Source organism: Poecilia mexicana, unplaced genomic scaffold, assembly GCF_051168715.1.
Source record: "Poecilia mexicana isolate PSO_F unplaced genomic scaffold, ASM5116871v1 scaffold_6, whole genome shotgun sequence".
Classification (NCBI taxonomy): domain Eukaryota; kingdom Metazoa; phylum Chordata; class Actinopteri; order Cyprinodontiformes; family Poeciliidae; genus Poecilia; species Poecilia mexicana.
In genome coordinates this window covers 2,115,006-2,141,042 of record NW_028263375.1, presented here as the reverse complement: position 1 = coordinate 2,141,042, position 26,037 = coordinate 2,115,006, and the positions used below count along the sequence as shown (strand labels likewise).

Sequence of the window (26,037 nt, the reverse complement as noted above, 5' to 3'; positions counted from 1 at the left end):
ATTTAGTCTTGTTGAGTTCATATCTGTCACTAGTTATAATGGAATTTAGTAAAGTGAACATGTATGCATACGTTCTCTTAAGCAAGAGTGCATAGGGAGGTTACAAAAGATCAGAGGGTTTCATTTTGCAAAGGTATTAGCCAGGAGAAAAATACAAAAAAAAATCCATAGAATTCAATATATTTATACCATGGCACAGTGAATATACTAATTAGAGAAAATATGGGACAAAAAGCAAAATATGGGAGAAAAGGGACAAGAAGAAATATGGACGTTTCTCCCAGGATTATTGAGAAGGTGAAAATTGCTCAGGGAGGCTGACAGCAGTACTGAAGACCTTCAGGTATGGTTGTGATCTTCATGTACAAGCAGCGGTCTCCTCATGTCTGCTCCAAGAAGGTTGGCTACCATTGTTCACACAGAGTTGTTTTCATGTTTGTGGAAGAAAAGTTCAAACAATGTGAAGTACGAGTGAACCTTGGCCCAAAATCTTCATACGAAAAGAGATTTTATTTCTCAGTATCAATGCCAGTCCAAGCAAAGATCAAACCAATTTGAGAAGAGCTTCTCCAGAAGAAAATTCAAGAGCTGTCCTGAGAATCAGACAGATTTGGAGTGGGCAACTATTGTCAAGTTGGTATGTAGGATTGCTGATAGGCTCTTATAGACACAACTGATTAGTAAAACTAAATCAGAAAATAACTCAACAAAGTAGCTTAAGAATGTGCATCCTCCTCCTTCATGCCACCCTAAAATATGTTTTTCTACAGTTAAATTGCACAGGATATATTCCCATTTATGTATGAAAATGATTCATCAGGTGGAGGCCAGAACAATCACATTGCTCAATAACTACCTCACAACAGACTGAAGGACTGTGTGTTTAACCAGGCGGCCCACTGCACAGCAGCCCTGCAGGGCTCTGTACTCTCACCACTAGTTTTCACTCTGTACACTTCAGACTTCCAATACAAGTCAGACTCCTGATTTCTACAGACTGGAATGGAGACTGAACAGTGAAGCTGTCTAATTAATGTGAGTCACAACAATATTTAACTTTTCTTTGGGATCCATAAAGTATTTTTGAATTTTGAACAGAATTATATTCCAGGGGAATATTTTTAACTTCACAAAAACCTGGTATTTTATCAGGGGTGTGTACACTTCTGAGAGCCAGAGCGTCTCTTTGGACTTCTGTGAAAACTAAAATCTGTTTGCAGTAAGCAGCAGCGGCCCATCAGACATCTTATTCTGGTGCTCAAGACATTTGGCGGAAAACTGATTTAAAATATTGCACAACAGATTCTGTTCATAAAAAGGTAGCTGAACTGTTAGCATACCTTGGCACATCTATTACTTTTGGAGCATTTGCAGATTTAATCAACAATTTCTGCCAACCTCAGACTTAATTCAACTCCTAAATGCACTGCTGTAGCTACAGACTGGTTCCTGTTAACTGAAAAGCAACCTGGTGATTCTACTGATTAAAATGAAGGAGTCAAACAACAAAATACCTCATGGGTACCATGAGTAGTTTCATTTAGTAACACAGGTGTGAGTTATGTCAAAGGATTAAGAAGAAAAAAAAATATACATTCCACATCCTAGGAGTACAAGGCTTTTAGTCATCCATGAGCTGGCCTGGCTGTTAACCTCCTGAACACAGACAGCTTCGCTTTGGTTTTCTCAACAACAAAAACAACAGCAGGAAAACTTGGACCCAACCAGTGGGTAAAATACATGCAGTAAATGGCAAGGAACCTGGCAGTTTGTATGATTTACATAAGAACCTAAATTAATCTTATTAGTGTGGGAGAAAAAAACCCTAAAAGATATGCCCTGCTTGTTAACAGTGGAAGAACAAATGGGGCTGTAGAAAACCTGGGACAACATGCAGTTTATCATAAATATTAAAAAAAAGAAATCCCGAAGTTGACGTCTTCAGTCTGGGGTCTTCTCTACATTTTAAAGGTTGGATCAACAGTCAGTAACAGTGACTTTGAAATGCAAAAATGTATCCAAAGATGATAAACACACATTTGATCATTACAAATAAAGAATGCAAAAATAAACTTGTCTGATTTTTTTTTTCTATGTACTGCACCTTTAGTAAGTTCCATTCAAAGCCATGTTTCTATGACACAGTACATTCTTGAACAGTGACAACGAGAGGAAAGAAGAAAAAAAAAATAAATCACCGTGCTGGCACAAAGATCCTGAGATGTTACTATTTCTGTTAAGATCTTATGAGAAAAAATATACACACACTCGCTTGATCTAGTGCTCTTGCATTTTGACCTTAATAAATACCCTCAGTTATGCACATGTTACCATCTACGTCTACTTAAAGAAGTACCTAATCCAAGGTACCGGTGCAAAATAGGAGTCAGTTTCTTGAGGGGGAGCCAGAGTTATTTTACTGGAAGTACATCCAACACAAAACGGTGACAGCCAGGGCAGCTCCAGAACCCACGCTGAGAAGGACGGGCCTCCAGTACTGCCACTTCTCCTGCTTCTTCTCTGATTCAGTAAGTTTTTGTTTCATCTGCTGGACCTTCTGTGCTGTGCCAGCGATCCTCTCCTCACGGTGCCTCTTCCTCAACCTAGCACACAGGAGACATGTGAGCAGTTCATAAACGACAAATGCTGTATGAAAAAAAGTAGAGAACAAGAATAAAGGTCGGCGTGATCAATTGGAAATTTCACCACGGTGGAATTTGGTTAACTTTTCAGTTTGAGTTAGGAATCCACGATACGTCGGCATCCAAACCAGAATCAGCAGATGCGAGCTATTTTTTAACAAATCAATTAACAGCATGATAAAATAAAATTAGCTCAATCATTTCTTTTATGATTATTAATATTGTTTGGAGGGAAATTTTGTTTACAGAGATCATAATCCATTTTATTTATGGTTTTTGTTGTGTGAGCTTTGTATTTCAGTTTCATTTATTGTTTTTGGTTTATTTATGTTGAATATTTAAAGTATCTTTCAGCTCCAGTGTTAAGGGTTTGTTACAAAATTACAATTTTATTGATCTTTGAGAGGATGAACTTGCATTTATTAGGTCAAATATTAGTAAATTATAGCAATAATTACTGGGATAATTTATCATAAATCAAACGCTATTTTGACAGGCCCAAGTCAGTATTAGCCTAAAAATGGATTAATGACTAATATTTATTTCCACCTATTTGTTGTTTGTTTTAGGAAGAGGAGAAAGTTGGTCATGTGTTTTCTGTTCAGTCATGTGACAGTGATATTTATGCAGAATAGGTTGTGTGGTTGTTTAAAGTAAAAACGAAATGTAGGATGTGACCATTTTTACAGTGTCAAAAGGGTAGGGAACCTACATGCAATACAGTTTAGAGTGAGGGATCAGCCATCACAGCAGTATTACTATCTGCCCAATTTTTTATATCGGTGCATCCCTCCTTGGAGTGGCCTTAACCGATGACCTGCTGGTCAGAAACTTGAGGATCTGGTTGGTGAATGCACCGTACCTACCGTCTGAGGTTTGTAAACAAAGAAAACTGACTGTTTTGTTTAATTTCTAAAAATCAAAATCATTGAAATGACAACAGGACCAGTCCCAAGCTCCTGCGAGTGTCTAATAACGTTTTAATAAAGAATAATGCCTTATGTTTTACTCCAGTCCTATTCAGACTTGAAAAAAATAAGTCAAATTCCATACATTTCCAGGCCTGAGAAGGCAGCCTGAGCTGCTCCTTCAAAGAGCCGGAGCTGAGCCGGTCCCAGCTCCGTCTGCCACCACTCACCAATTAGTTGCTGGCTTCAGGAACTTTCATTGAAGTGGCAACAGAGTGAAATGACAGGGCACTGAGTTCAGTAGAGCTCAAAATATTAGAGCTAATCTGCTCTGATTTATCATCTTAGACTTTCCCAGCCCTTCCTGTCATGGAACGTGTTGGATTTAAGAATGTTGACAGCCCTGGTCCACGTTCTCCAGGGAACACCGAGAGACTGAAGATGTCTTCAGGTAGTTAATCCTGACTGCAGTTATGGTGCTGATCACTAATATATGATGCTAAAAATAGTTTAAATTTCAAATCACTTTGTTTTTGTTTCAGTTTGAAAAACTGTTTACAGCACCGTCTCTCTCACACACTGACACAAAGCCTCTCTTCTAGATGAAAATAACTAATTAAATTCTCTAGAAAGAAAGAAAGAAAATATGTTATTTTAGTTGATTTATTTTTTAGTTTAACAGTTAGAAGTAGTTAGCCAAAAGCTTTTAAAACTTAATGCTACATTTTCTATCAAAAACTGTTCACAAATGTTTGATCGGTGCAACTCTGGTGATGTTTATCTGTGTGAGGACACTCATTCCAAACGTGCTGAACTATCACTTACTGCACAGAGTTCTCTGCCATGTTGTGGCAGTCTGAATCCCTCGATGAGAGGTGGTCCCCTGTGCTGGGCTGTGGTTCCAAGCAGGGGCCGTTGGGCCTGCTGGCATTGAGGTGAGGTCTGGGCGGAGGCGTTGGAGGTTGTAGATCCGACTCCAGGTCTTCTCTGAACAGGCCAATCTGTGAGTTCTGCAGCAGAGATCAAGAAACACATGCATGGGCAAATAGAAGCATGGAGGAAACAGGCAGGAAGCCAGGCAAGACTTTCTAAACTTGGAACCCACTCAAATTTTATGATGGTTCAAGTCTATCTACATGTTCAGTTATTGGTTTGTCTTTTGGTTGGAGCATTTTTTGAAAACATTGTATTTTCTGAAGTAATAAGATTATTGATTACAAAAATGCCATGGACATTGAGGACATAGATCCTTTTACATGTTATATTGCTATGTCATATTGCAGAGAGGTAGGACTGCATGTTACCTTGGGAGGATTTGCTGGATCACCTCATCCACAAAGACAATGAGTACAACTACCTTGACTTTACACTGAAACACAGTCCACTTTCAGTACAGTTTGTCCAATACAGTACAGTCTGTCTCAACAGTCTGTTCTAAGGCTGCCTATTAGTATGGACTGTCTGTTTCTCTCTTTTCTGCTTGCCAGGGATTCAAATAAACAATATAAATTCAAAGGGGATTTATAAGCTAATGCTAACCTAAACTTAGCTTCAACTGAAAAACAACAGTTGGAAGGCTAGTCTGTTAACATCAAACAAAAGCTACTAGTATTACCAAGGTAACCGTTGCTCATATTAGAGCAGAAACTAAAAACATTAAAAACAAATTACAAAGTAACATCATCTAGAAACCAAACACAGCACCTCATTTACATATCGAAGCAATAATTAACAGTCACTAACAAATCACTAAAACACCATTTATCATAGACACAGACTTTTATCAATGCAAAAGAAAAGCATTGATAAATGCTGCCCGACAAGGTGCCTCATGTAAAACATTAAGTTCAGCATTAAACGAAATTGAAAAAAAAAAACAAAAAAAAAAAACAGTAATACTAGGGAATTTATAGCAATTCATATAATGCTCACTGGACATTTTTTATGACTATAAAACAAGTATATTTCTCATGTGTTTCTGGTTCGCTCCTGATCAAACCTGTTCTGCAGAGCTATAGGTCAGAATGAGCTTGGCTCCCTCGATGATGGACATGTAGGAGAAGCGGAGTTGGTCAGGGGTCTGGATCAGGCCCATGCGATATTCCCTCATATCCAGCAGCACCTTCTGTATGTCCACAGATGACGAGCTCTTACTCCTGTCCATCTACAAAACAGATTTATCTGTTTATGGAATACATTTGGAAAGGGTTATGCAGCTAAGCCAGTGTTTTCACTCCACACTGAGGTGCACCAGACTGCTTAACAGCATGTTACCATGAGGTCACCACCTTGGTGGCTCACAGTGTATACCTGCAAGTTAGTTGTGCAATTATTTTTAATTTATTACAGCAACTTGTCTTTCATGTGTGCTTCCATTTGTTAGTCAATGTGCTGTTCATTGTTTTTACTACTGAGGGACAAATAGAGGATTGTTCTATGCTAAAATAAATTGTGTTTCAGAACAAGTGTAGATCTGGAACATAGATATGCTCAACCAAGAGTCGCGGTCAAGAGTCGCTTGTATTATTATTTTGTGAGTCAGAAGCTAGAAAGGTTGGGAATCACTTAAATGTTTTCTTTAAAGCTTCAATCTACTGATTTCAAATTTAACAGTTCCTACCATTAGTGGCCATTAGGTAAACATTATGGGATCAAAGGAGATGTCACACTGTGTGTGTGAGAGAGAGCAGCCGTCGTAAAACAGGCTTTTTCTATTGTAATGCAAGATAAAATACTTATTGAGTAGATATTCTAAGCTGCACTGTTGTGTTGTTGTTTAAGCAGCTTCTACTTGTGATAAGCACCATTAGCAAGGTTAACATGGCTAAAGTGACTGTTTTTAGATGCATCTGTAACAGAATGTAAACCCATACTATAATTTTGAATTTTCCAAAACACTGCCTACATTTCCCAAATCATGGTGTTTCCATCCTAACCAGATTAAATGCTTAAAAGGGAAATATATATCTTTATCCTACCAAATGTTACTGGAGATTTATGTATTGTAAACACCTCACAGATATTCAAATAGTCATCTTTGAATGTTCAGGGATAGAGAAAAGATCCGATTACTGAGTTTCCAACTCGTCTCTCACCAGTTAAAATTTGGTCGCCCGTGCTCACCAACCAATTTCTTGATACGTCTCTAAATTTGACATGTTTTTAGGGGAGCTTGACAAAGTTCCCTTCTGTAGCTTCTGTGTAACAAACCAAATATATTTCAGCTATTAACCTTGGAGCTGGTAGGTTAATAGGCTCTGATTTGTACATCACTTGTAAAAAATAAGAGGGAAGATTTATTCTGCTGTCATTTTCTTACAGGTTTTAGAACAGGAGAAAACTTTCTTGAACCGTTTCTAAAGATACTAAGCTATTGAAAAAAGAACTAAAAACAATTCAACATAAGTTTATTTTTCAGACAAAAAAAGGCACAAAGCTCATGTTGCTGAATGAATCTGAAAACAGAAGAATTCCTGAATGTGGGAAGGAGTTTCCAGGTAATCGCTGACATCACTGTTTTCTGCTTGAAGGAACAATCCAAACATACCGTGAATAAAGTTCAGAACCAACATGCCACAACTTCTCTCTCTAGCTTCCAGCCCTCTCAAATATTATCTTAAGATGACTGACTCATTGTACTCAGATGCCAAACTAAACGGTTTAACCCTTTGCTCTCAGTATAATCAGCGTTAAGCAACTACTTCCCATAACAATAACACTCTCTCACCAAGACCAGGCAAGTGTCCACCAAGGCAAACGTTCCCGAGCGTCCAATCCCAGCGCTGCAGTGCACCACTGAGGGCCCATATTCAGGCCCCAGGGAGCCAGACTCCCGCACCTTGAAGAGGAAGTTGAGGAAAGAGGCGGGAGATTCTGGCACCCCGAAATCAGGCCACGTGGTGTAGTGAAAGTGGTAGATCTCTCTGGATTCCCCCGTCTGGGAAGAAATGTATGACATCAGCCATGAACCATGTGCAGCACATACAAGTTCCGGCACTTCTGGTTCAAACCAGAAATGCCAGACAAAAATAAAAACAAAAATAAAAACAAGGACCCAGGTAGACTGATTTAAAACCACCTGGTATGAAGATAAAACAGAGGAATTTAGGGGCAATACAATGTTAGCAACACATTAGCCCAGGAGTCTTCAACCTTTACAATCCATTCCAAACAGTCATTTCTACCGTCTGTCGAGCTGAATGAAAATATCAACTATAGGAAATTTTAAAGAAGAAAAACATAACATTGTTGCTCAAAAGAGAGTGGATGCATTTTCTTCTGTGGAAAATAAAGCAAAGAAAGTGGACAGTTTCCAACCGTTTCTTGTTGGTATTCATAATAACCAATAAGAAAATAATATTACTGGTACTTTAAGGGTCATTCTGTTGTGGGAATTCAATGCAATTCCAACATGAAAAAACCATTAGTCTGCTGAAACCTGCATAATAACTACATTTAAAATATCAGATTGTTCTCTATCATTTTTGTTAAAGTTATTAAGAACCAATGTGGGAAACCCAAAGAGCCACTTGTGGCCCCTGGAGCTGCAGGTTGCATCTAAACCATTTAAGCATGCTGCAGGATCTTCCTCTTTTGAACTTTGACCTTGTTTTTGTAGGGCCCTACTAGGATTTATGTGACGTGGAAAATGCAGACAGAATTTGACAAACTAAGTGGAATCCACAACAAAACACGGAATTTCACAAAAATATTTCTTATCAGCAAGCAGGAAAAGGTATTTTGTGATTTCTGAAGTATTTTGGCTGCTTCAGCTCCCTGTACCGGTCTATACCTTGTCAGTCAATAAGTGTTTACACACCTACTGGAACTTTCATATTCATTTACTCATTAAAATAGCATTTATATTCTGTCTTTTTTAATGTTCATTATGTAAATTAAAAAAAAGCAAAAAAAAAGTAATCCTACTGAATTGCACATCCGTTGGATCACGAGTTCAATATTTCTATTTTCTAATTATTGTTGTTAGTCTTGTATTCATATATTTTTGAACATTTGGAACTATTTTAGTGACTCATTCTGATGTTACACCTGAATTTCAGGCTGTTTCTATTCTATGATTGGGTAGACTCAGCTCAGACCTGAGTCTATATAGACTATATAGACTCTATATAGACTATATAGACTCTATATAGACTATATAGACTCTATATAGACTATATAGACTCTATATAGACTATATAGAGTCTATATAGACTATATAGACTCTATATAGACTATATAGACTCTATATAGACTATATAGACTCTATATAGACTATATAGACTCTATATAGACTATATAGACTCTATATAGACTATATAGACTCTATATAGACTATATAGTCTATATAGACTAAATAGTGACTCATTCTGATATATATGTATGTATAGAGAGAGAGAGAGAGAGAGAGAGAGAGAGAGAATAAATGAAAATCGGTTGCCATTGAGAAAAGGCTCACTGAGACACCAGAGTCCTCCAGAAAACTCAAAAAACTCAAAGCAGAGCACTAATTTCAGATTATTGCTTCCAATGTTTCGTCTCATGCTCACCTTTGTGTTCTCTAGTTCTAGCACCCTGATTGTATAATGGGATTGGTCCTCTTCTGACAACAGTCGAACAACAAAACCCATGTCAGTGAAGGACATCTGCAGTTCCTCTGAAGTGGGCCAGTACTGAGCACACTTTTCCTGCGGGGACAGAGAGGTCATCACTCAGGCTCGAACAGCGTTTTTATAGACAGATGAGTACGTGTGACCTTAAGCAGCATTCAAGACAGACTCACAGTCTGTCTTGAATGCACCTAAAGTTAGGGCCTAAAGTTAGTCATTCTCCAAACAGCAGTGGCGCAAAAAGTGGGTGCCCCATTAGAAGGGGCGCCACATGATGGCAGACAGCAATTATTTCTAGTCCGCATTTTCTGTATTTAACAGCTGTTTGTGCTTATAATGTGCCCAGATACACGTCAGAAAGTACTCAGCTGCACAAACACTGTAAGTACAAGCTCTGAGCAGTCCTGGTAAAATAAAGAAAAAAAAAGAACACAAAACATAAGAGCTTAAAGTCTTAAAATATATGACATATTGCATTGTTTCAGAAGGGCTAAGCTGTAATACAGAAGTACCATGTGAAGAAACCGAGAGCAGCCTAGCTTCGTAGAAAGAGACTCAGATTGTAAGTAGCTGCAGATCAAATGCAGCGATTACCTGATGCGTAGGATGTGCACACATCTCTAGCTTTCTGTTCTTCAGCTTTTATCTGGGTGTTACCCTGAAGCTAACCCATAGCCATGACCTTAGGGAAGCAGTTGTGGTTGTATCCATCATTTTCAGAAGAGCTAACAAAGCCATTTCCAATGTTTTTGTAAGTTAGTCACTTTACAAGAAAAAAAAAAGAAAAAGAAAAACGGTTGCCCATTTTTCCAGGAATGGACCCTTTAGCAAGTTCCTTCCTGTGAAGGTCAGTCATCCATTGCTCAAAGAAAAAACACTCTTCAGACTTCACTATGTTAAAGTTCATGACAGAGCGGCTGCTAAGAACCAGTATGGCTTGTTTGAATGGGTTGGGAGGGGAAAGGTCTGGAGAACTGAATTTGAACAACACACAAAGGTTTGGGCTCTGTTTACAGCTGCAGGACCATGGGCCTGCAGCAGCTCCAACCATGACCTCCTCCATTTCTCTTGGGTCAAACGTGAGGCTGTCTGTCTGCCAGCTGAGGTGTGGCTGAATGTTGGTCGTGAGCAGAAAGGTACAACTGACAAAAGGGTCGGGATGTGGACGAGACCTAGACAATGTCCAAACCTCAACCTGATTCAGAGGCTCTAGTGGACTCTCAGAGAGCTGTGTTTAAAAAAAAACACAAAAACAAAACCAAAAAAAAAACTGAAAGGCATAATAAACTAAAACACAAAAGAAGAAGAAACCAGCATTTCTGCATAGTGGAAAAGTAATAAGACCAAAGAGTTGATGATAACATCATATTCTTGCTGCTGTAGGCAGATCAACAACCTGAATTCTAGAAAAGACAGGAGGTCATAAAAGGAAAAAAAAAACTCTTAAATCTCATGAGCTGATATTTTATTCACAACAGAACACTGATCCTAGCATAACGGATGTTGAACTTCAACCAAAATAAGCTCAGGTTTGAACCTGCTACATGTTTCAGAACAGTTTGGATGGGGAAATGTTTGCCACGGTGAAGCATCTTCTCTTCTTTTCAACAGTTTGAAGACATCTGGGCATTGAGGTCATGAGTTTCTGGAGTGTTGGAATTTGGTTCCATTATTGACTGATGCAGGTTTCCAGCAGCTAAGAGTTTATGGTCTTCTTTGACATATTTTTTGTTTAATGATGAGCCAAATGTTCTCCTTAGATGAAGGATCTGGACTGCAGGCCCAATTCAGCAATACTCTTTTCCGACGAAGCCAATGCTGTTGTTATGGCTGCAGTATGTGGTTTGGCATCGTCCTGCTGAAATACACGAGGTCTTCCCAGAAATAAACGTTTTCTGGATGAGGTTGCTCTAAAACCTCTAGATACCTTTCAGGGTTCATAGTTCCTTCCAAAACATGCAAGTTGCTCATGGTTTCCAAAGTTGCCAACAAGAATGTCAAATCTGGATTCATCGGAACATGGAGCACTGTCACTGTGAAACAGTCCTTTTTAAATTCATTGTGGCCCACAGGATCCCACGGTAGATCTAGATCCTGTTCACATATTTCATGACAGACGATTAGGTGGAATCTGCAGATTGTACGGTAGATTATGTTTACCGACAGTGGTTTCTGGAAGTATTCCTGGGTCCATTTAGAAATGTCAATGACAAAATCATGCTGACGAGTGACGCAGTTTTGTCTGAGGGCCCAAAGTCTATGGGCGTCTAATAAAGGTCTCTTACAGACAGGTTTCTCCAGTTTCTCTGAATCTTCTGATAATCTTATGCACTTTAGATAATGAGATTGTTGTTCGTAAAATGTTCCACAATATTTTATGCATTCTGTCCCAAATGAGACAGCATGCCCATCGTTACATCTGAAACTCCACACACACTCCAAACTCTCTCTTATAGCTAATCATGCTGCAAATCTGAAGTAAGTTAACTTAATTTCAACCAGGTGAATGCTTTCACACATTTCTGCTTTTCCAGACATTTGCTCTGCTCTCCATGTTCTGTTAATAAAATGTTGTCTCGTGTGATTTAAAAGTCTTCATTTTATTCAATTCTAAACAACATCCTGACTCTTTTAAAATTCAGGTTGTAGAAACTACTGAATCATAATCACGTTTTTCATGCAGTTTGGTTTGGTTACTGTAGAATAAACAGCAACATACAATTGTACTGTTGTATTTCATGCGTTGTTGTTCTTTCGGGTTAATATTTCTTAATATTTAAAATTCTAACAATAGGTCAGATATTTTTTCAAATTTTATGTCCTGAAACATAAAACCTCAGAACCAAAAGCAGGAGCACAGTTCCATACAGAAAACATAGAAATGCTTCTCTCTCCCATATGTACAGCTTACAAAGTTTTTCCTTTTCTCAGTTAAACAGCAGAGAATGCTACATATGTGGCTAAGCCCAGAATTACTCATATCTGTAGCAGATTAAATATAAAGTTGTCATTTCATTTGACTAACATCATCGTTCTGACTGGAGGTAATGACGCATAGAAGTGACCTGACTTGTCGAAACATCCCAAACATGCAAAAATGCAGTTAAAATGATAACTTTATTGTTTCAAACTCGATCCTTCTTTTACACCGTTGTATTAAAATTAAATAAATCCTCATCTCTATATATTAAATCTCAGGCAGAGGTATAAGTAATTTGGTATGTATTAAGTAATAAAGATAGACATTTCCAAACACAGTCCTTGTATATAAAAACTTGTGGTCATCATGTGCTGAGGTGTTACTCACAGATCCTTTCTCTATCACTCTGTTGAGCATTATAACGGCTTTAGAACATTGCTCCCAGACCATCAACCAGAAATGGCCACACGTATTCCTCAAAGGGCCCTGTCAAAGTAAAAAAAAAAAAAATTTTCATGAAAGTGTGACATACCGAGTAGAACAGTGTGCAATACAGTAGCATTCGCTCAATGGCTTCCATACCTGAGTTAGAATGTAAGCTCTCTCAGCTTCTTTCACAGCGACTAAACTCGCGTTAATGTAGTCATTGTCAGCGTTTTCAAGCTTTACCCGACTGTGATCATCTGAGGAGGAAAATAAAAAAAATCATCAGACGGCAAAGCAATTACAACAATGCAAATTCTCAGCCACCATATTGGAAAGAAAAACAAACAAATCTCTCGTGCAAAGACTCACATGGGCTGACGTCTCTGTAGCGATTCAAATTCCTGTTCATTGGAAGCTTAGCTACTTTGTACGGATATTCAATGGCTTGGTTGCGGATGTCCTGGTGCAAACGAGAAGAAAGGTTAAAGGTTAGCTTTCAGGTTGCAAACACAACATTTATGTAAAGACCACACAAAGTGATGGAAGGTCTTCATTACAGTCTTTCTGCTTTTCTTGATTCACTTAAAGTGTTCCACTTTGCTTGACTCGTTAGTGAAAAGATTTTCTACTAGCTGGGTTCCTACACACAAAACTCCATACATTTACATCCTCAACTTCTAGAGTTCTCAGTCCTGTTTAAGTCACCTTGACTACAATATTTAACTGAGAAGCAGAAACTAATGGTAGCAAATATTAAGGTTTGTTTTAAAATTGAATAAAACAATGTACTGCCTGATACCAGTAGTGGAAATTTGATTTGATTATTTTGTGCTACTACCAAAATATATTTACAATGTTGAATTTTGTACACCAATATACAGATAGTTAATATAATTTAATATTTTTTTATTCTGTGATTGTAGCACTCTACGCGGCTAAAGAGAATTTCGTTTCTGACAGTTTCACAGCTGTTTGGGTTCAAGCCATGCGTTTTTTGGACTCCTTGTAGACGCTGTGCAGTTTGAGGGATTTTTGTTCTACTCTTTTACTTTCGGACTGTTGTATTACTGTGGCAACAAGGTTTGTAAATATAAACAAGGTTTGTTTATACAAATGGGAGCGGCCGGTTGGCAATTCAAGAGCCTAAATAATACTTGAACTATGGCCCCAAATCCCAGAGGAGTTGAAAAGAGCAGAGCGTGCCAACAAACGATGGTGCCATTCAGGACATTTCACTGTGGAATATCATCTCTGTCACCTGGAAATTGAGCTGTTGGAATGTTGTGACAGTCATGCAAAAATCACCAGTCAGAGGACTCCTCAAGGCCTCTGCAATACTGACTGCTATTGGAATTACTGTCCACAGTGACTCTTGGAGGGTACCTGGATGATATTATGGCAAATTTACATTTCCTTTTAGTATCAATTTTTCTTCTTCTTCTAGAAGAATAAATGCCATAGATGCCATCAAATCAACAACCCAGATTTGGATTAATTTGATATAATATTATGATTTTAAAAAAAGTTAACATAATTTATTGTATTGTTGTATTTGTATTCCCTTTGGAATTAATAAAGTATTCTTGAGTTACTTTTTTTTATATCAAACTCGTTTAATAAAAAAAAAAGATTTTTTTTTCCGTCAATGCATTTTCTGGTTCTGTAGAGAAAATTGTTTATTTCTTTGCGTCTCCTTTAAACAGCTGAAGTCAAATAGCAAACATTTTCCCATTGCCTCAGTAAAAAAATAATTAAAAAAATATATAAACCGCGCAGTCAGTTTCTGCGTTAAACAGGAACTAAAGTATTAGAAACTTAACCTGAATATGCCAGATTGGCCAACACTGCTGGTGATAAAACACATGCGTCTTTCTCTGGAAGTCTTTGGTGAGTTCTCAGAAACTGCGGCTGACGTCCGCAAGCGTCACCCAAGCAGAGAGCTCCCCGATGCACGTTTCCCAGCTACGGAAGTCAGCCCCCTGCTAGCGCAGCTCGCTACTTTCTCACAATTAAGTGTTCGCTGGCTTCCTGCGGCGCCCGTCCTGCCTGCGCTACGCAGCTCGTTAGAAGCTCGTTAGTTAACACAAAAACACACGCCACGGAACAAGCGGGGAAAGTAGTGAAACACAAGGAGATGAGTCTGAGAAGTGAACTGGCTAAGTTGGTTAGCAACCGATCGTCATAGAAACACGAGAGGCCCTCGGTGTCCCGACTTACATTGTAAAGGTTCTGCCATTTCCCGGACGAATCAATATCCTCGAATTCTTGCTCCATTGTGTCGCGGTTGGTGAAGTGAGAAGCCAGCCGGATGACTTCGGGGTGTTTTCGCCACCGTTTTCCAACTTACTCCTCTCCGTTAGCCATCTGAAGAGCACTGTGTGTAACCTGATGAATCCCTGCGGGGAGTCAATCTGCCTCTCCTTCACTCTGACTCTCGCGGGTTGCCAGGTTGCCTAACGGGAGCTAGTCATATTTGCCCGTTTTGTACTTTTGTAGTTCTGGTTGTTATGTGTCGACTTGCGTCATTTCGTGCACGCCTTGAATATGTTTCCTTTCGTTTCTACATTGGCATCTAATGATACCCAAAGATTCGCTAATTGATACCCCCGTCTCGTCTGTACACGTTATCCAACTTAAAGCACCGTTTATTTTTCTTGCTTGTCATTAATTTTAGATTAATTATAAAGGGAAATACTGAAATACTCAATTTTCTTGTCGTTTGTGACTTAATTCAACTGCATATTATTTTCTGTAAATATTCTAAAATATTTACTTTGGAACGTTTATTTGGACAAGTTGACTCTCGAAGGATGGAAATTAAGGACTCAAAAAACTCCATTAGCTGCATACAGAACATAAAATGATATTGCATCAAATTTAATCCAACCAAAAATGCGCTTTCTTTAACCTTTCCCTTGCAGAGGTGCTACATGTTATTTTTATTTAGTGCTCATAGTTTGCATTAAAATTATGACTCCAGTTATTATGAAAGCAGTAAGGTCCTCAAACTTATTTTTAGATGTATGCCCCGATTTTTCATATTTTGTAGAATTGCCTGAGCAGGTTGGAATTAGTATTAACATCAGTGGAAATATTTTTTAAGGTACCAATTTCACAAATCAGTCCAGTTTGAGAAGTTTATTTAATATGCTTTACATTTTTTCTCAATTTGAGGTGGTCTTACTGTCAGGAAAGTAATTATACAGAAAGCCTTATAGGCATTTTTGTTCAGATAAAAAAGTTGCCAATCACTGTTTTACTGTGAGATATTGTTAGGATATAAAACTGAGCATTAATTATAAACTTAATCTAACCTATCATACATGGTTGAAAAAAGTAATAACTGGCAAATTCAGAAATAAGAGTACAGAAAGAACCAGGCAAAAAAGAAATAATAATAATAATAATAATAATAATAATAATAATAATAATAATAATAATAATAATAATAAATACATAAATGTGTGATTATCGCATGAATCCTAATGGCCACTATTTGAAATTGTGTTTTTTTGAATATTGATTTAATTTTCAAAATTAACCATACTGTGGCACATTCGAACGAACATGGCAACCTTCTAAATTACGCTTTGTGATCTTGCTGCTACTATTTTACCTGAAAACTAACACTCGCCGTAACTCTATGCATTACTTAAGACTGAAAAAAAAAACATTTTCAGATTTTAATAATCTATTTTTGTTTACATTTACCATTTACACGCAATGTGGGACATTAATCCTGATGTGTGGAGTACCTACATCAAATTAAAAAAAAACATTGTTCAAAAACTGTTGTTTTTTATGTTTGTCAGAAGGCGCCCCCTTGTGGTCAACACAGTTCAACAACACATTCGCGGGCGCCAAACTCCAGCAACCGGAGTGGGAGACACATGACAGGCCTACCAGCTAAACCCTGCGATTAGAGGAGCTGGAATCATGTTCGTCGCTCGCAGCATCGCCGCTGACCATAAAGATCTCATCCACGATGTCTCGTACGATTTTCACGGGCGCAGAATGGCGACTTGTTCCAGCGACCAAAGCGTCAAGGTGAGCTGGACTCGGCGCTAATGCTGAAGCTCAGCCTAGCATGTTAGCATTCCCCACGTTAGACCCTGTTAGCTCTGTAAACATTATTGACTCATTTAAGTTGAGTTGTTTGAGAAAATGTAAGCCTCCTTTAGAACAAGGCAGCTTTACATTACAAATAGGGCTAAATAAGCTCATTTTACATATAGCTAGTCCGACTGAGTCAACTAGATAGAAAGAATTTTGTTTAGTTTAAAATTATCTAAACAAAAGGTGTAAATGTACACTGATAATGTCACGGCACTAATATCTTTGAGTGAATTTCTGCCTCTCAGGTGTGGGATAAAAGTGAGAATGGAGAGTGGCAGTGCACAGCCAGCTGGAAGGTAAGCACCTTTGCTTTCTGTCATTGTAAAACTTGCTGCCGTATAAATTCCTGTTAGGCTGGTATACATGAAGGGCTGTCACTAATGACTACCTTCTTATTAAGCTGTCACCAAATCAATAAATTGATTAAATGTTAGTTCTGAAAACAGGGAGGCAAAACCTGTTGGAGTCCTTGAGATGATTTTCAGAGATCAAACTAATGAAAAAAATACGATATATTGAAAGCAGATGTGTGCAGTTGATTTTACAACAGAATTACAAATGGATAAAAAACAGTCTGGTATTGAGCCTTCTTTTGTTGTTGCACTACTGTTTTATTGATTTTCTTGTAAGTCATGGAGTTAACTGATAGACTATTTGAGATCAGTTTCTTATGTGGATCGGATGCTAAAAAGTTTGGGAAGCTCTACAGTGGAGCGCCGGTATTCTCTGAGGTTAGGAACCCCAGAGAATAGTCTGCGAATAGTTGAATTCTGCAAATACCTGACCGACTTTTTTATCTGAAAAGTCGTTAAATATGGCAAAACAGTTGCTTAGTTGGCAACAGTGTGGTGACTGTTGTTAACTGCAAACATACAGATGTGACATGGTTGACGTGTCTGTCAGTCAAATCTTTCTAAAAGTGAAGTAATAGAGAACAGTGGTTGGTTCTTAGACTTTTGCCAGCGTAGATAAGATCGGCTTCACATGTAGGTATCGGCTGATCTCCCAAAATTAAGAAAATCTTTGCGGATTTACCGGTTCATCCCTACTATATATGTAATGTTTTATTCATTTATTTATTTAGTGGGTGCAGCTTATATTCAGGTGTGCTCAATAGTGTTTAAATTGAAGTAAATTAAAATGTACCATAAAAATGATGTTTACTAAAAACATAATTCTAGGCATATATATCGGCATTACTGTCAGTGTCGATGTTAGCCATTTTATAGCATAGAAATATCCGTTTCTATAGTACAACTTGGCTGTTATTATCAACTGATGTTTATTTCCTTCTTGCCAAGCAATGTCACCTGTGGAGTCATTTGTTCACAGTATTGAAAGGGAGATATATAGATGTATATATTGGTTATTGGCCATAAAAGCAACATTAATGTTGTCTTTAGCCCAGATGCTAACATCAGTGCATCGCTAATCATGTTATTGATTTGTCCTGGGAGCCTTATGAACACTGTGACATATTTACCTTATTACTCCAAATACTGTGAAACTGGCGTTAGTCTGAGAAACGTATCCCTTTGTCGGGTGCAGACCCACAGTGGATCGGTGTGGAGAGTGACCTGGGCTCACCCGGAGTTCGGCCAGGTCCTGGCCTCCTGCTCGTTTGACCGAACAGCCGCCGTCTGGGAGGAGATCGTCGGGGAGTCCAACGACAAGCAGCGAGGCCTGAGCCACTGGGTCAGCGCAGCCGCTAGCTGTTTGAAAACCAGCCCCGACTTGATTCTTGTCGTGTTGAGTTTTAACCCAGGCCGTCCACATCGCCTCTGTCCAGATCAAGAGAACCACGCTGGTGGACAGCAGAACGTCGGTGACGGACGTGAAGTTTGCGCCTAAACACATGGGTCTGATGCTGGCCACCTGCTCTGCAGATGGCGTGGTGAGGATCTACGAGGCTCCGGACGTGATGAACCTGAGCCAGTGGTCTCTGCAGCACGAGATCTCCTGCAAGCTCAGCTGCAGCTGCATATCGTGGAATCCCTCGAGGTACTGCACCCGTGTTCACCACACAGCAGGTTCCTACCAGGTCTGGCTGGGTCCCACGTCTGCTTTCCTTTAATGTCTGATTCAAATCCTTATTCTAATCTCCAGACTAAAAACACTCATTTTCAGAAACTCGGTTTGTATTCAGTAGTTAAAAGTAGTGAACTTTGACCATAGAGAAAACAGTGTGCTGCAGGTTCTTTGATAACAGAAACTGTTGGGAGTTCAACAGACGATGAAGGGATTAAAAGATCATCCCTGTTTATGCATCAGTACATACGTCTTGTACCTTTATTTGATTTTATTTCAACAACTCAAACTACGTGTTTTGTGCATTCCAAACATGGGATGTTTCTATTTTAATGCATTAATAAAAACCTCCTGATCAGCTTTTGGAGCCACTTAGGCAAAGAATGTAGCAGCACCTTCCTTGTACTGCGACATGAAAGCATCAGAAATGTTACTAACAGTGTTCATTTGTGTCGTTCTCCCTAACAATTTTCATGTTGATGAAAGCGGTGTGTAGTTGGATTTTTTTTTCCATATATATTTTTCTTATTGCCGTTTTCATCAGGTTTCATTGTCTTCCAAGCCTGTCAGCAGTTAGCACATCCTGTTATTTACCCTGAACACCGTGTTGGTTCTCAGAGTATAATATTCTCCACTTAAGGAAGATAAACTGTCTCCAAAAGTTTTGAACAGTAAAATCAGTAAAAAAAAAAAAATGAAACACACCAAGTTATTTTTAAGTTGCCATGTAAATAATTTCTTAGAAAGCATTAAAAACTTTCCTAATCTTATCATTGGATTTTATGATAAGATTAGGATTTCTCTTTTGTCTTTTGGCAAAAGACCACGAGACATTTCTCCCTCTTGACTCAAAGGTTTGCTTTGCCTGTATTTACCCAGAATGCCCGGTGCTATGATGAGTTTCCTGCTTTTGAAGCAGTCTCCCTTTCAACTTGGCGTTGACATGTGCATTCAAAGCACACCAGAGTTCACGTCAACCAAACCCAGGTCTAGGTTTGTAGGCGGACCAGAATTTTCTTTTTTGGTCCGCATCAGGAGTTTAATTCCACATTCACACCTCCCCAAACCAACTAGAGTTCAGTTAAAGAGGATGATCAGGGCTGGTGTGAATGCAGCCTAAATGATAGCTTCTCCTCGCAAACTATTTTCTCTGTGAATTGAAATATTATTGTTCTTAAAATGTCCTTTTTGTTGCACACTGTCTCCCTGCAGTTCTCGAGCCCACCCCCCTATGTTCGCCGTGGGCAGCGATGACAGCAACGTGACGTACGGTGGGAAGGTTCAGATCTACGAATACAACGAAAACACGCGGTAAGAACCCCGTTCTGGTAGATTCCAGTATGGAGTAAAAACCGCAGCAGCCATGAGTCGTATTGTTCTGTTCCAAAGGAAATACAGTAAAGCAGAAACGCTGATGACGGTCACCGACGCCGTCCACGACATCGCCTTCGCCCCCAACCTGGGCAGATCTTTCCATGTGCTCGCCATTGCAACCAAAGACGTCCGGATATTTAAGCTCGTCCCTTTGAGGTAACGTCACAGAGAGGGTTATTCCACGATTGTGTTTGCTCAAGTCAGAATCTTTATTTGTACCCACTTGTTGAGGTGAAACTAACACTGCTTTGTTCTGGATTCCTCTCTGTCAGGAAGGAGAGCACGTCTACCGGACCCACCAAGATTGAGGTCCAGATCATGGCTCAGTTCGACAACCATAACTCCCAGGTGTGGCGTGTGAGCTGGAACATCACCAGCACCCTGCTGGCCTCGTCTGGAGACGATGGCTGCGTACGTCTGTGGAAAGGTGGGACGCTGGTTCAAAACTGTTTACAAAACTGTTTACCCGTCACCTTTTTTTTCTTCTTCTTCTTCTTTCTTCAACTTTGTTGCTTTTTTTGTATGTTACAAGCTTCAGATTCTAGAAGTGTTTATATGCCAAATACAATAAAAGCCTTTCAGGTGACATCAGTAATGAGGGAAAATAAACTTTAGGACAATTTGAAAACAGATTTTAATTTCAGTTGTTCAGAAAACTTAAACTTCTATGATAATGTGTGTTGGTTATCCTCTGCTATGTGAATTAGTTTGGACACCATACCCAGCAGGGGGCAGAAGAGGCCAGTCTATCTTCTTTTTTTCTTTTTGTTTTTTGGAGGTCTGGGTGTATTGAAGCAACACTTCCAGCTGATGTTTCGGTGTTTCCTTCTGCAGCTAACTACATGGAGAACTGGAAGTGCACGGGCATCCTGAAAGGAGACGGCAGCCCCCTGACGGGCTCATCCGGTCAGCCCACAGCCATGAGCACGGTGGTGGGCTCCTCCGTTCAGAACTCCCAGAACATCCTGAACGGGATGTCGGCAGGAAGGTAGGTGGTGTGGTGCCGCCTGCCGCCACTCACCCAGCCCGAGACCAACCGATAGAACTGCTAACCTTACCGTGCCTCACACTGAGTGGAGTGCAGCTGACCACTGACAACAAACCTGGACTCACACTGGTCTCGATCAGGCCTTTAGAGCTGATGTGTGTATGTATGCGTGTGTGTGTCTGTTGGCTTCTCCTTGATTTATACTGATGCATGTTATGAGCGGCGTTTATGTTCCCCCTTTACTTTTCCATTAAGGACTAACTGTTTATTTACTAGTAAAAAATAAGTCAAATAAACTTGTTTATATGAATTTGATTTGTGGTTATTATTTGAGCTGCTAAAGTTACTTGAAGGGAATCGGCGAACTGTGAGCTGTGTGAAGTTAATGTTTCCATCAGGAGCGTATCCGCACCCCGGGGACAGTTTCCAACTCCATCATTCCAAGTTCTCCTTGTTTGTTCAAATGAATGTATCCTGGTGCCAGTCTGGCCACGCCGTCTTCCTCTGGAGGAGGAAAACGCTTTAATGAACGCTTTTAACCAGCTGAGAATGTGAGGATGAATACAGCCATTTTTAGAATGACAGAGAATCTCATTTTCATTTATGCAAGTTCAATTCCTAAGCAGTAAAGCTCACATGGGGGATATTGCATGTAACCACTTTATATAAATTTTTAATTGAGTTAATTTCAGGGTCTGTAATTAATCTCCCTTTTAATTGGGGGGAAAAAAGCAACATTTTCAGTTTTAAAGGCCCTTTTGTTGCTGAATTATTGAATAAATAGACATGTGAGCTCAACAACAAAGATATTTCTGGTTTTTAATCTCTTATTTAGGTTAATTAACCATAAAGTGCAAAATGCTACTCATTCAGCTTTCCAGTGTTTCAGGAACTCCTGATCATTCATTGGACTTCTTTGGAAAAATTATTCTTTAGAAATGCAGACTGTGGACGTTGACATCAGCTGCTTGTGTTTAGCACCGAGATGCTATTTTAGGGTTGGATAACTTCTCTGATAGGCTAACTCCTTCTAGCACAACCTGAACACAAAAATGGTCTTTTCCAGCGTCCAATCAGATCGTTTGTTGAAGTTAAAATGAACCGCCAGTGGGCCAATAGAAGCAGCTTTGTCTTCCATCATTGTTGTTTATGGATATTGCTTGTGCGTCAGATTTATGGGTGTATCAGTAACATGCAAATACAATGGTTCTGGCCGGAACATTCAAATATAAAAAAAATAAAATAAAAAAAATAAAGCTGTTGAGGGCTCATTAAAATCTACGTAATTAATTAATAGAAGTTAACGTGTTAAAGTCTCAGCCCTAGTAAATTTGTAAGATTAAAATATTTCATTACTTCAAGAATAATTTTCTTACATTTGCAACAATAAAAAGTGCATAACATACTAGCTTGACAAGCGTGGCAGAAAAATTGAATCAGGGCTAACTGGTTCTGACAGAGATTCAATATGTGGCTGTATTTATTTTCAATCTAACTCCTGTCTCGAATTATAATTATTATTATAGACCTAACTCTTGATTCACATCTAACACAAGTAACAGAATCGGTTCACTGTGTGAAATTCTCTTAAATGTTTATTTTTGTATATTTTCAGATTTCTGTACACAGTGTCCTAGTTAGGGATGCACCAATGTGAAAATTTGGGCTGATATTGATATCTGATACTAATATTGCTGTCATGGATGATATCTGATATTCATGATACATTTTTTCTTCAGTTAAAGCCCCCACAATCTTACGCTGCATCACTACAGTGGTGCCTACCAGGACAGGAGTCGGGGGGGCCACCCCTAGAAAATCATATTCAGTTCACACAGTGCCTTTAAAAATCAAGACATAAATGTAAAACCCAATAAATAAATGTGGAAAAAAAAACTAAACATTTTTAATTTTCTTTACTAGCCTGGTCTTTGTACATCCTCTTCATAAAGCACATACACAAACAGCAACATGGAATTAAACATCTATTAGCCCAGATTTAAATATTGGCATGATTACAATGTTAAAAAAAAAAGACTAATATTGCCTGACAATACTATTATTGCCAATATAAGGTGCATCCCTAATCTTAGCATTCCAATTGTCGTGTGTTGACGTAGAAAAAGACGTGGTTTGTTGGTTTGTTGATGTTAATTTGCTCTCATATTGGTTGTTGCATGCAGGATTGCCAAACGAGCCCCCTTTGCTCCTCCCCTGCGACAGCTGACCTCTCCAAAGATAAACCAGAGTCCTGCGTATTACTAATAACACTCGAACATGACCAGCCATTTGCCATGAAATACAACACTGCCTCGCAGCGTACTTGTTCTTCAGGCATGAAAACTGCACGCATGTACTCCACACTTTGTTTTTGTGACATGCGACTGAGTTCCATTCATTAGATTTCTTCACACCCGTCTTGAAAGAATAAAGCAAATTTTTGCCATTTCTCAAATTTAATCTCTGCAGCCTCCTCTTTACATCCTTGTCCTCTTATATTCTATTTGTTGTTTTTTCTTCTGTTTGTTTGTCTCCTTACTTTTTCATCACTCTCCTCGGTGCTTCAGGTATTTCTTCCCCCCTCTGGATCCTCCCAGGGGGGGGACCAGGCATGGTCACCTGCTGCCTCCGTCGTCCCTCATAGAGCACTGTGATGCTGAGCCTGTTGTTCAGCCTCAGCAGCTGGCTCTTGTTCACAGTCGCTCCTCTAGGGCACTGCTATCCCTGCCAGAAACTGAAGAGCAATGACTTGACTTGAAAGGGTTTTTTCTCCTCCTTTTTTGTGTACTTTTATTAGAAAATGTAGTGCTGTGATGTAATGCTCAAAATACCTTGTCATTCACTTGCAATAAACATTTTTTTAAAGTTTGCAATGTTTTGTTCTTGTCATGGATTGAAGGACTTCTGAATACAGCTCACGAATTGGGTGTTTTTTTTTTAATCCTGCGGAAGTAAATTTAAGTCATTTTTAACTACTTTCCATTCATTCCACCAAAACCAGACACCATGTATGAGTAAGTGACTTCCATGTTAAACAGCTCAGAGGAAATGGCTTATGATTCATTGTCATGCAGGTAAAGTTGCACTCATGAGGCTTATGTACAAACAAGAGGTCTGACCTTAACATGAACTCTAGGTGTGTTTGCTTGTCTGGTGCATTTTGGTTAAAATATGTTTGTTCTTAAGGTAAAGTTACAGTGGGTAGAGTACTTGACTCAATTTACTCAAGTAAGAGCAGCTATAATTCATTATTATTATGCTACAGTTCATAATATTACTCAAGTAAAGGTAAAAAGTAATGTCTTCTCAAACTAAAAGAACCTTTTTCAAAAAAAAAATATATAAAAGAAAAAAATTAATCTGTGACCTGCAAAAACTTGTGTTGCTGTTTCAAAATTCACATTAACTAGGAACCTGAATTAAAACGGGCTGCATAGTTAAGTTACCAGCATGGCACTTCAACATGTTCCGAAACACAAGGCCAAGTCGACCTGGTGTTGGCAACAACACTCAGAGGTAAAGGTTCCTGAGTGGCCATGTTAGTCTTCTGACCTCATTCTAATCATTTTTGTCACTTGAAGCAAAATAATAATAATAATAATAATAATGAGAATTTGAGACTTTGCCAAGACAAATGGGAGCTATATCCCATTGACAGAGAAAACAGCCTTTTTCACAACCAGCACAACATTAATTTGGGAAGTTTTGTTATAATTTGAAACGAGCAAACACTTTGATGATTCTTTCATGATTTAATCTCTTAATTATCTAGTCGACTTATTTATTTTGGTTTCCAAGATGTAATGCACTGAAATAACTGGAAGGTTTGCTCTCTCTAGGCAGCTGTCTGCCAGCCCAGGCGTTCCTGCAGCTGCTTAACAGATCACATGTATCAGAGCACATGATACGCTTCTCATTTAGCTGTGGGGTCCATTCTTCACCAACTTAGTCAACTAAAAAAAATCACCCAGCTAGAAACGTTGACCAGCAGTGAGGGATGGGTTTTCCACTGGGTTCCCAACAGGAATGGGTGTCACTCCAGATCTGGACCGATCGGTCAAAGAAAAATTAATATAGGAAAACAAAATATAAACTAATTGAGATTAACTGGTTGGTAATGCACAGCTTTTATTATTCAATAATTTAAAAAGTTATTGATATTACTATATAGGGTATTTTTCTTCAACTCTTTCCCTCAACTATATTCACATACTAGGTCATGACCACACTAACTCAGTGTGGAACTTACTGGTACAGTACTTGGCTTGTTCGAGTCTTCCCTACAGAACCAGGACTTCATATCAAAAGGTAACTTTACTTTTTATTGGAGCTGACAAAAATCACATCTGAGGTAGCCCATTGTTCAATCTTGGGACATCTGTATTTAATATTTACATTCTCCCTGCCCCCCACTGGCTCATGCTATACAATGTAATAAGATTAGCTACCATAGCTACGCAGATGGGATACATGAACAAGAGCTTGAAAAACATATGCATGCATTTATCATTAGTCAAATTGATTACTGTAATGGTTTCTTCATATGTCTGATTAAAAGGACAACTGCAGCATTTCTAAAACACTACTGCTTACATTTTCACTAAAAATAAGTAAATAAAGCACAACACCCCGTTCTAAAGTTCTTACATAAGCTCCCTGTAGCTCAAAGAATAGACTTTAAAATACTTTAGTTTATAAACCACTAGATGGCTTAACACCAAAATACATGAAAGATTTGTTTTCATTGTACCAAACTGCTAACTCTGTTGCTGCATTTTTGTTATACTCTCAGGTAAAGAACACAAATAATATGTACATTATATTCTAATACTATTAATAATATAATTAATATCACGTTATTAACAATAATTACTACTAATAATAATTAGTATTCATACAAACATAGTTTTGTTTAAAATTTAGTAAATAATCACTTATGTCTAAAGTACAGTTTGTTTGTTTTTAAATCATGTACATAAGTTGTGAATTTAAGAAATAATGTTATGGTCTAATGCAGTGCTTCTCA

General features: G+C 38.6%; 2 protein-coding genes across 3 annotated transcripts; one reads left to right on the top strand and one right to left on the bottom strand.

The window, feature by feature from the left end:
• Positions 1 to 1,515: 1,515 nt before the first annotated feature.
• On the bottom strand, positions 1,516 to 14,966 carry ptpn2a (protein tyrosine phosphatase non-receptor type 2a). The gene is made up of 9 exons (XM_088006048.1): positions 14,723 to 14,966; positions 12,875 to 12,965; positions 12,662 to 12,762; positions 12,467 to 12,565; positions 9,100 to 9,237; positions 7,278 to 7,487; positions 5,550 to 5,714; positions 4,376 to 4,560; positions 1,516 to 2,603 (listed from the first exon to the last, which is right to left on the bottom strand). Exons 1-9 carry the CDS (start codon positions 14,777 to 14,779, stop codon positions 2,417 to 2,419), a joined length of 1,233 nt encoding a protein of 410 aa, XP_087862174.1. The 5' UTR covers positions 14,780 to 14,966; the 3' UTR covers positions 1,516 to 2,416.
• Positions 14,967 to 16,333: 1,367 nt separating this feature from the next.
• On the top strand, positions 16,334 to 23,879 carry seh1l (SEH1-like (S. cerevisiae)). Of its 2 annotated transcripts, none has more exons than XM_015002168.2 (9): positions 16,334 to 16,552; positions 16,867 to 16,917; positions 18,170 to 18,316; positions 18,411 to 18,622; positions 19,862 to 19,960; positions 20,039 to 20,179; positions 20,296 to 20,450; positions 20,858 to 21,011; positions 23,579 to 23,879. In XM_015002168.2, the coding sequence occupies exons 1-9, from the start codon at positions 16,442 to 16,444 to the stop codon at positions 23,757 to 23,759; spliced, it is 1,251 nt and encodes a 416-aa protein (XP_014857654.2). In that variant the 5' UTR covers positions 16,334 to 16,441; the 3' UTR covers positions 23,760 to 23,879. The 2 variants fall into 2 exon arrangements, with proteins under 2 accessions (XP_014857654.2, XP_014857655.1); XM_015002169.2 differs by lacking the exon at positions 23,579 to 23,879 and adding an exon at positions 23,195 to 23,466 and having other exon boundaries at positions 16,336 to 16,552.
• Positions 23,880 to 26,037: the final 2,158 nt, after the last annotated feature.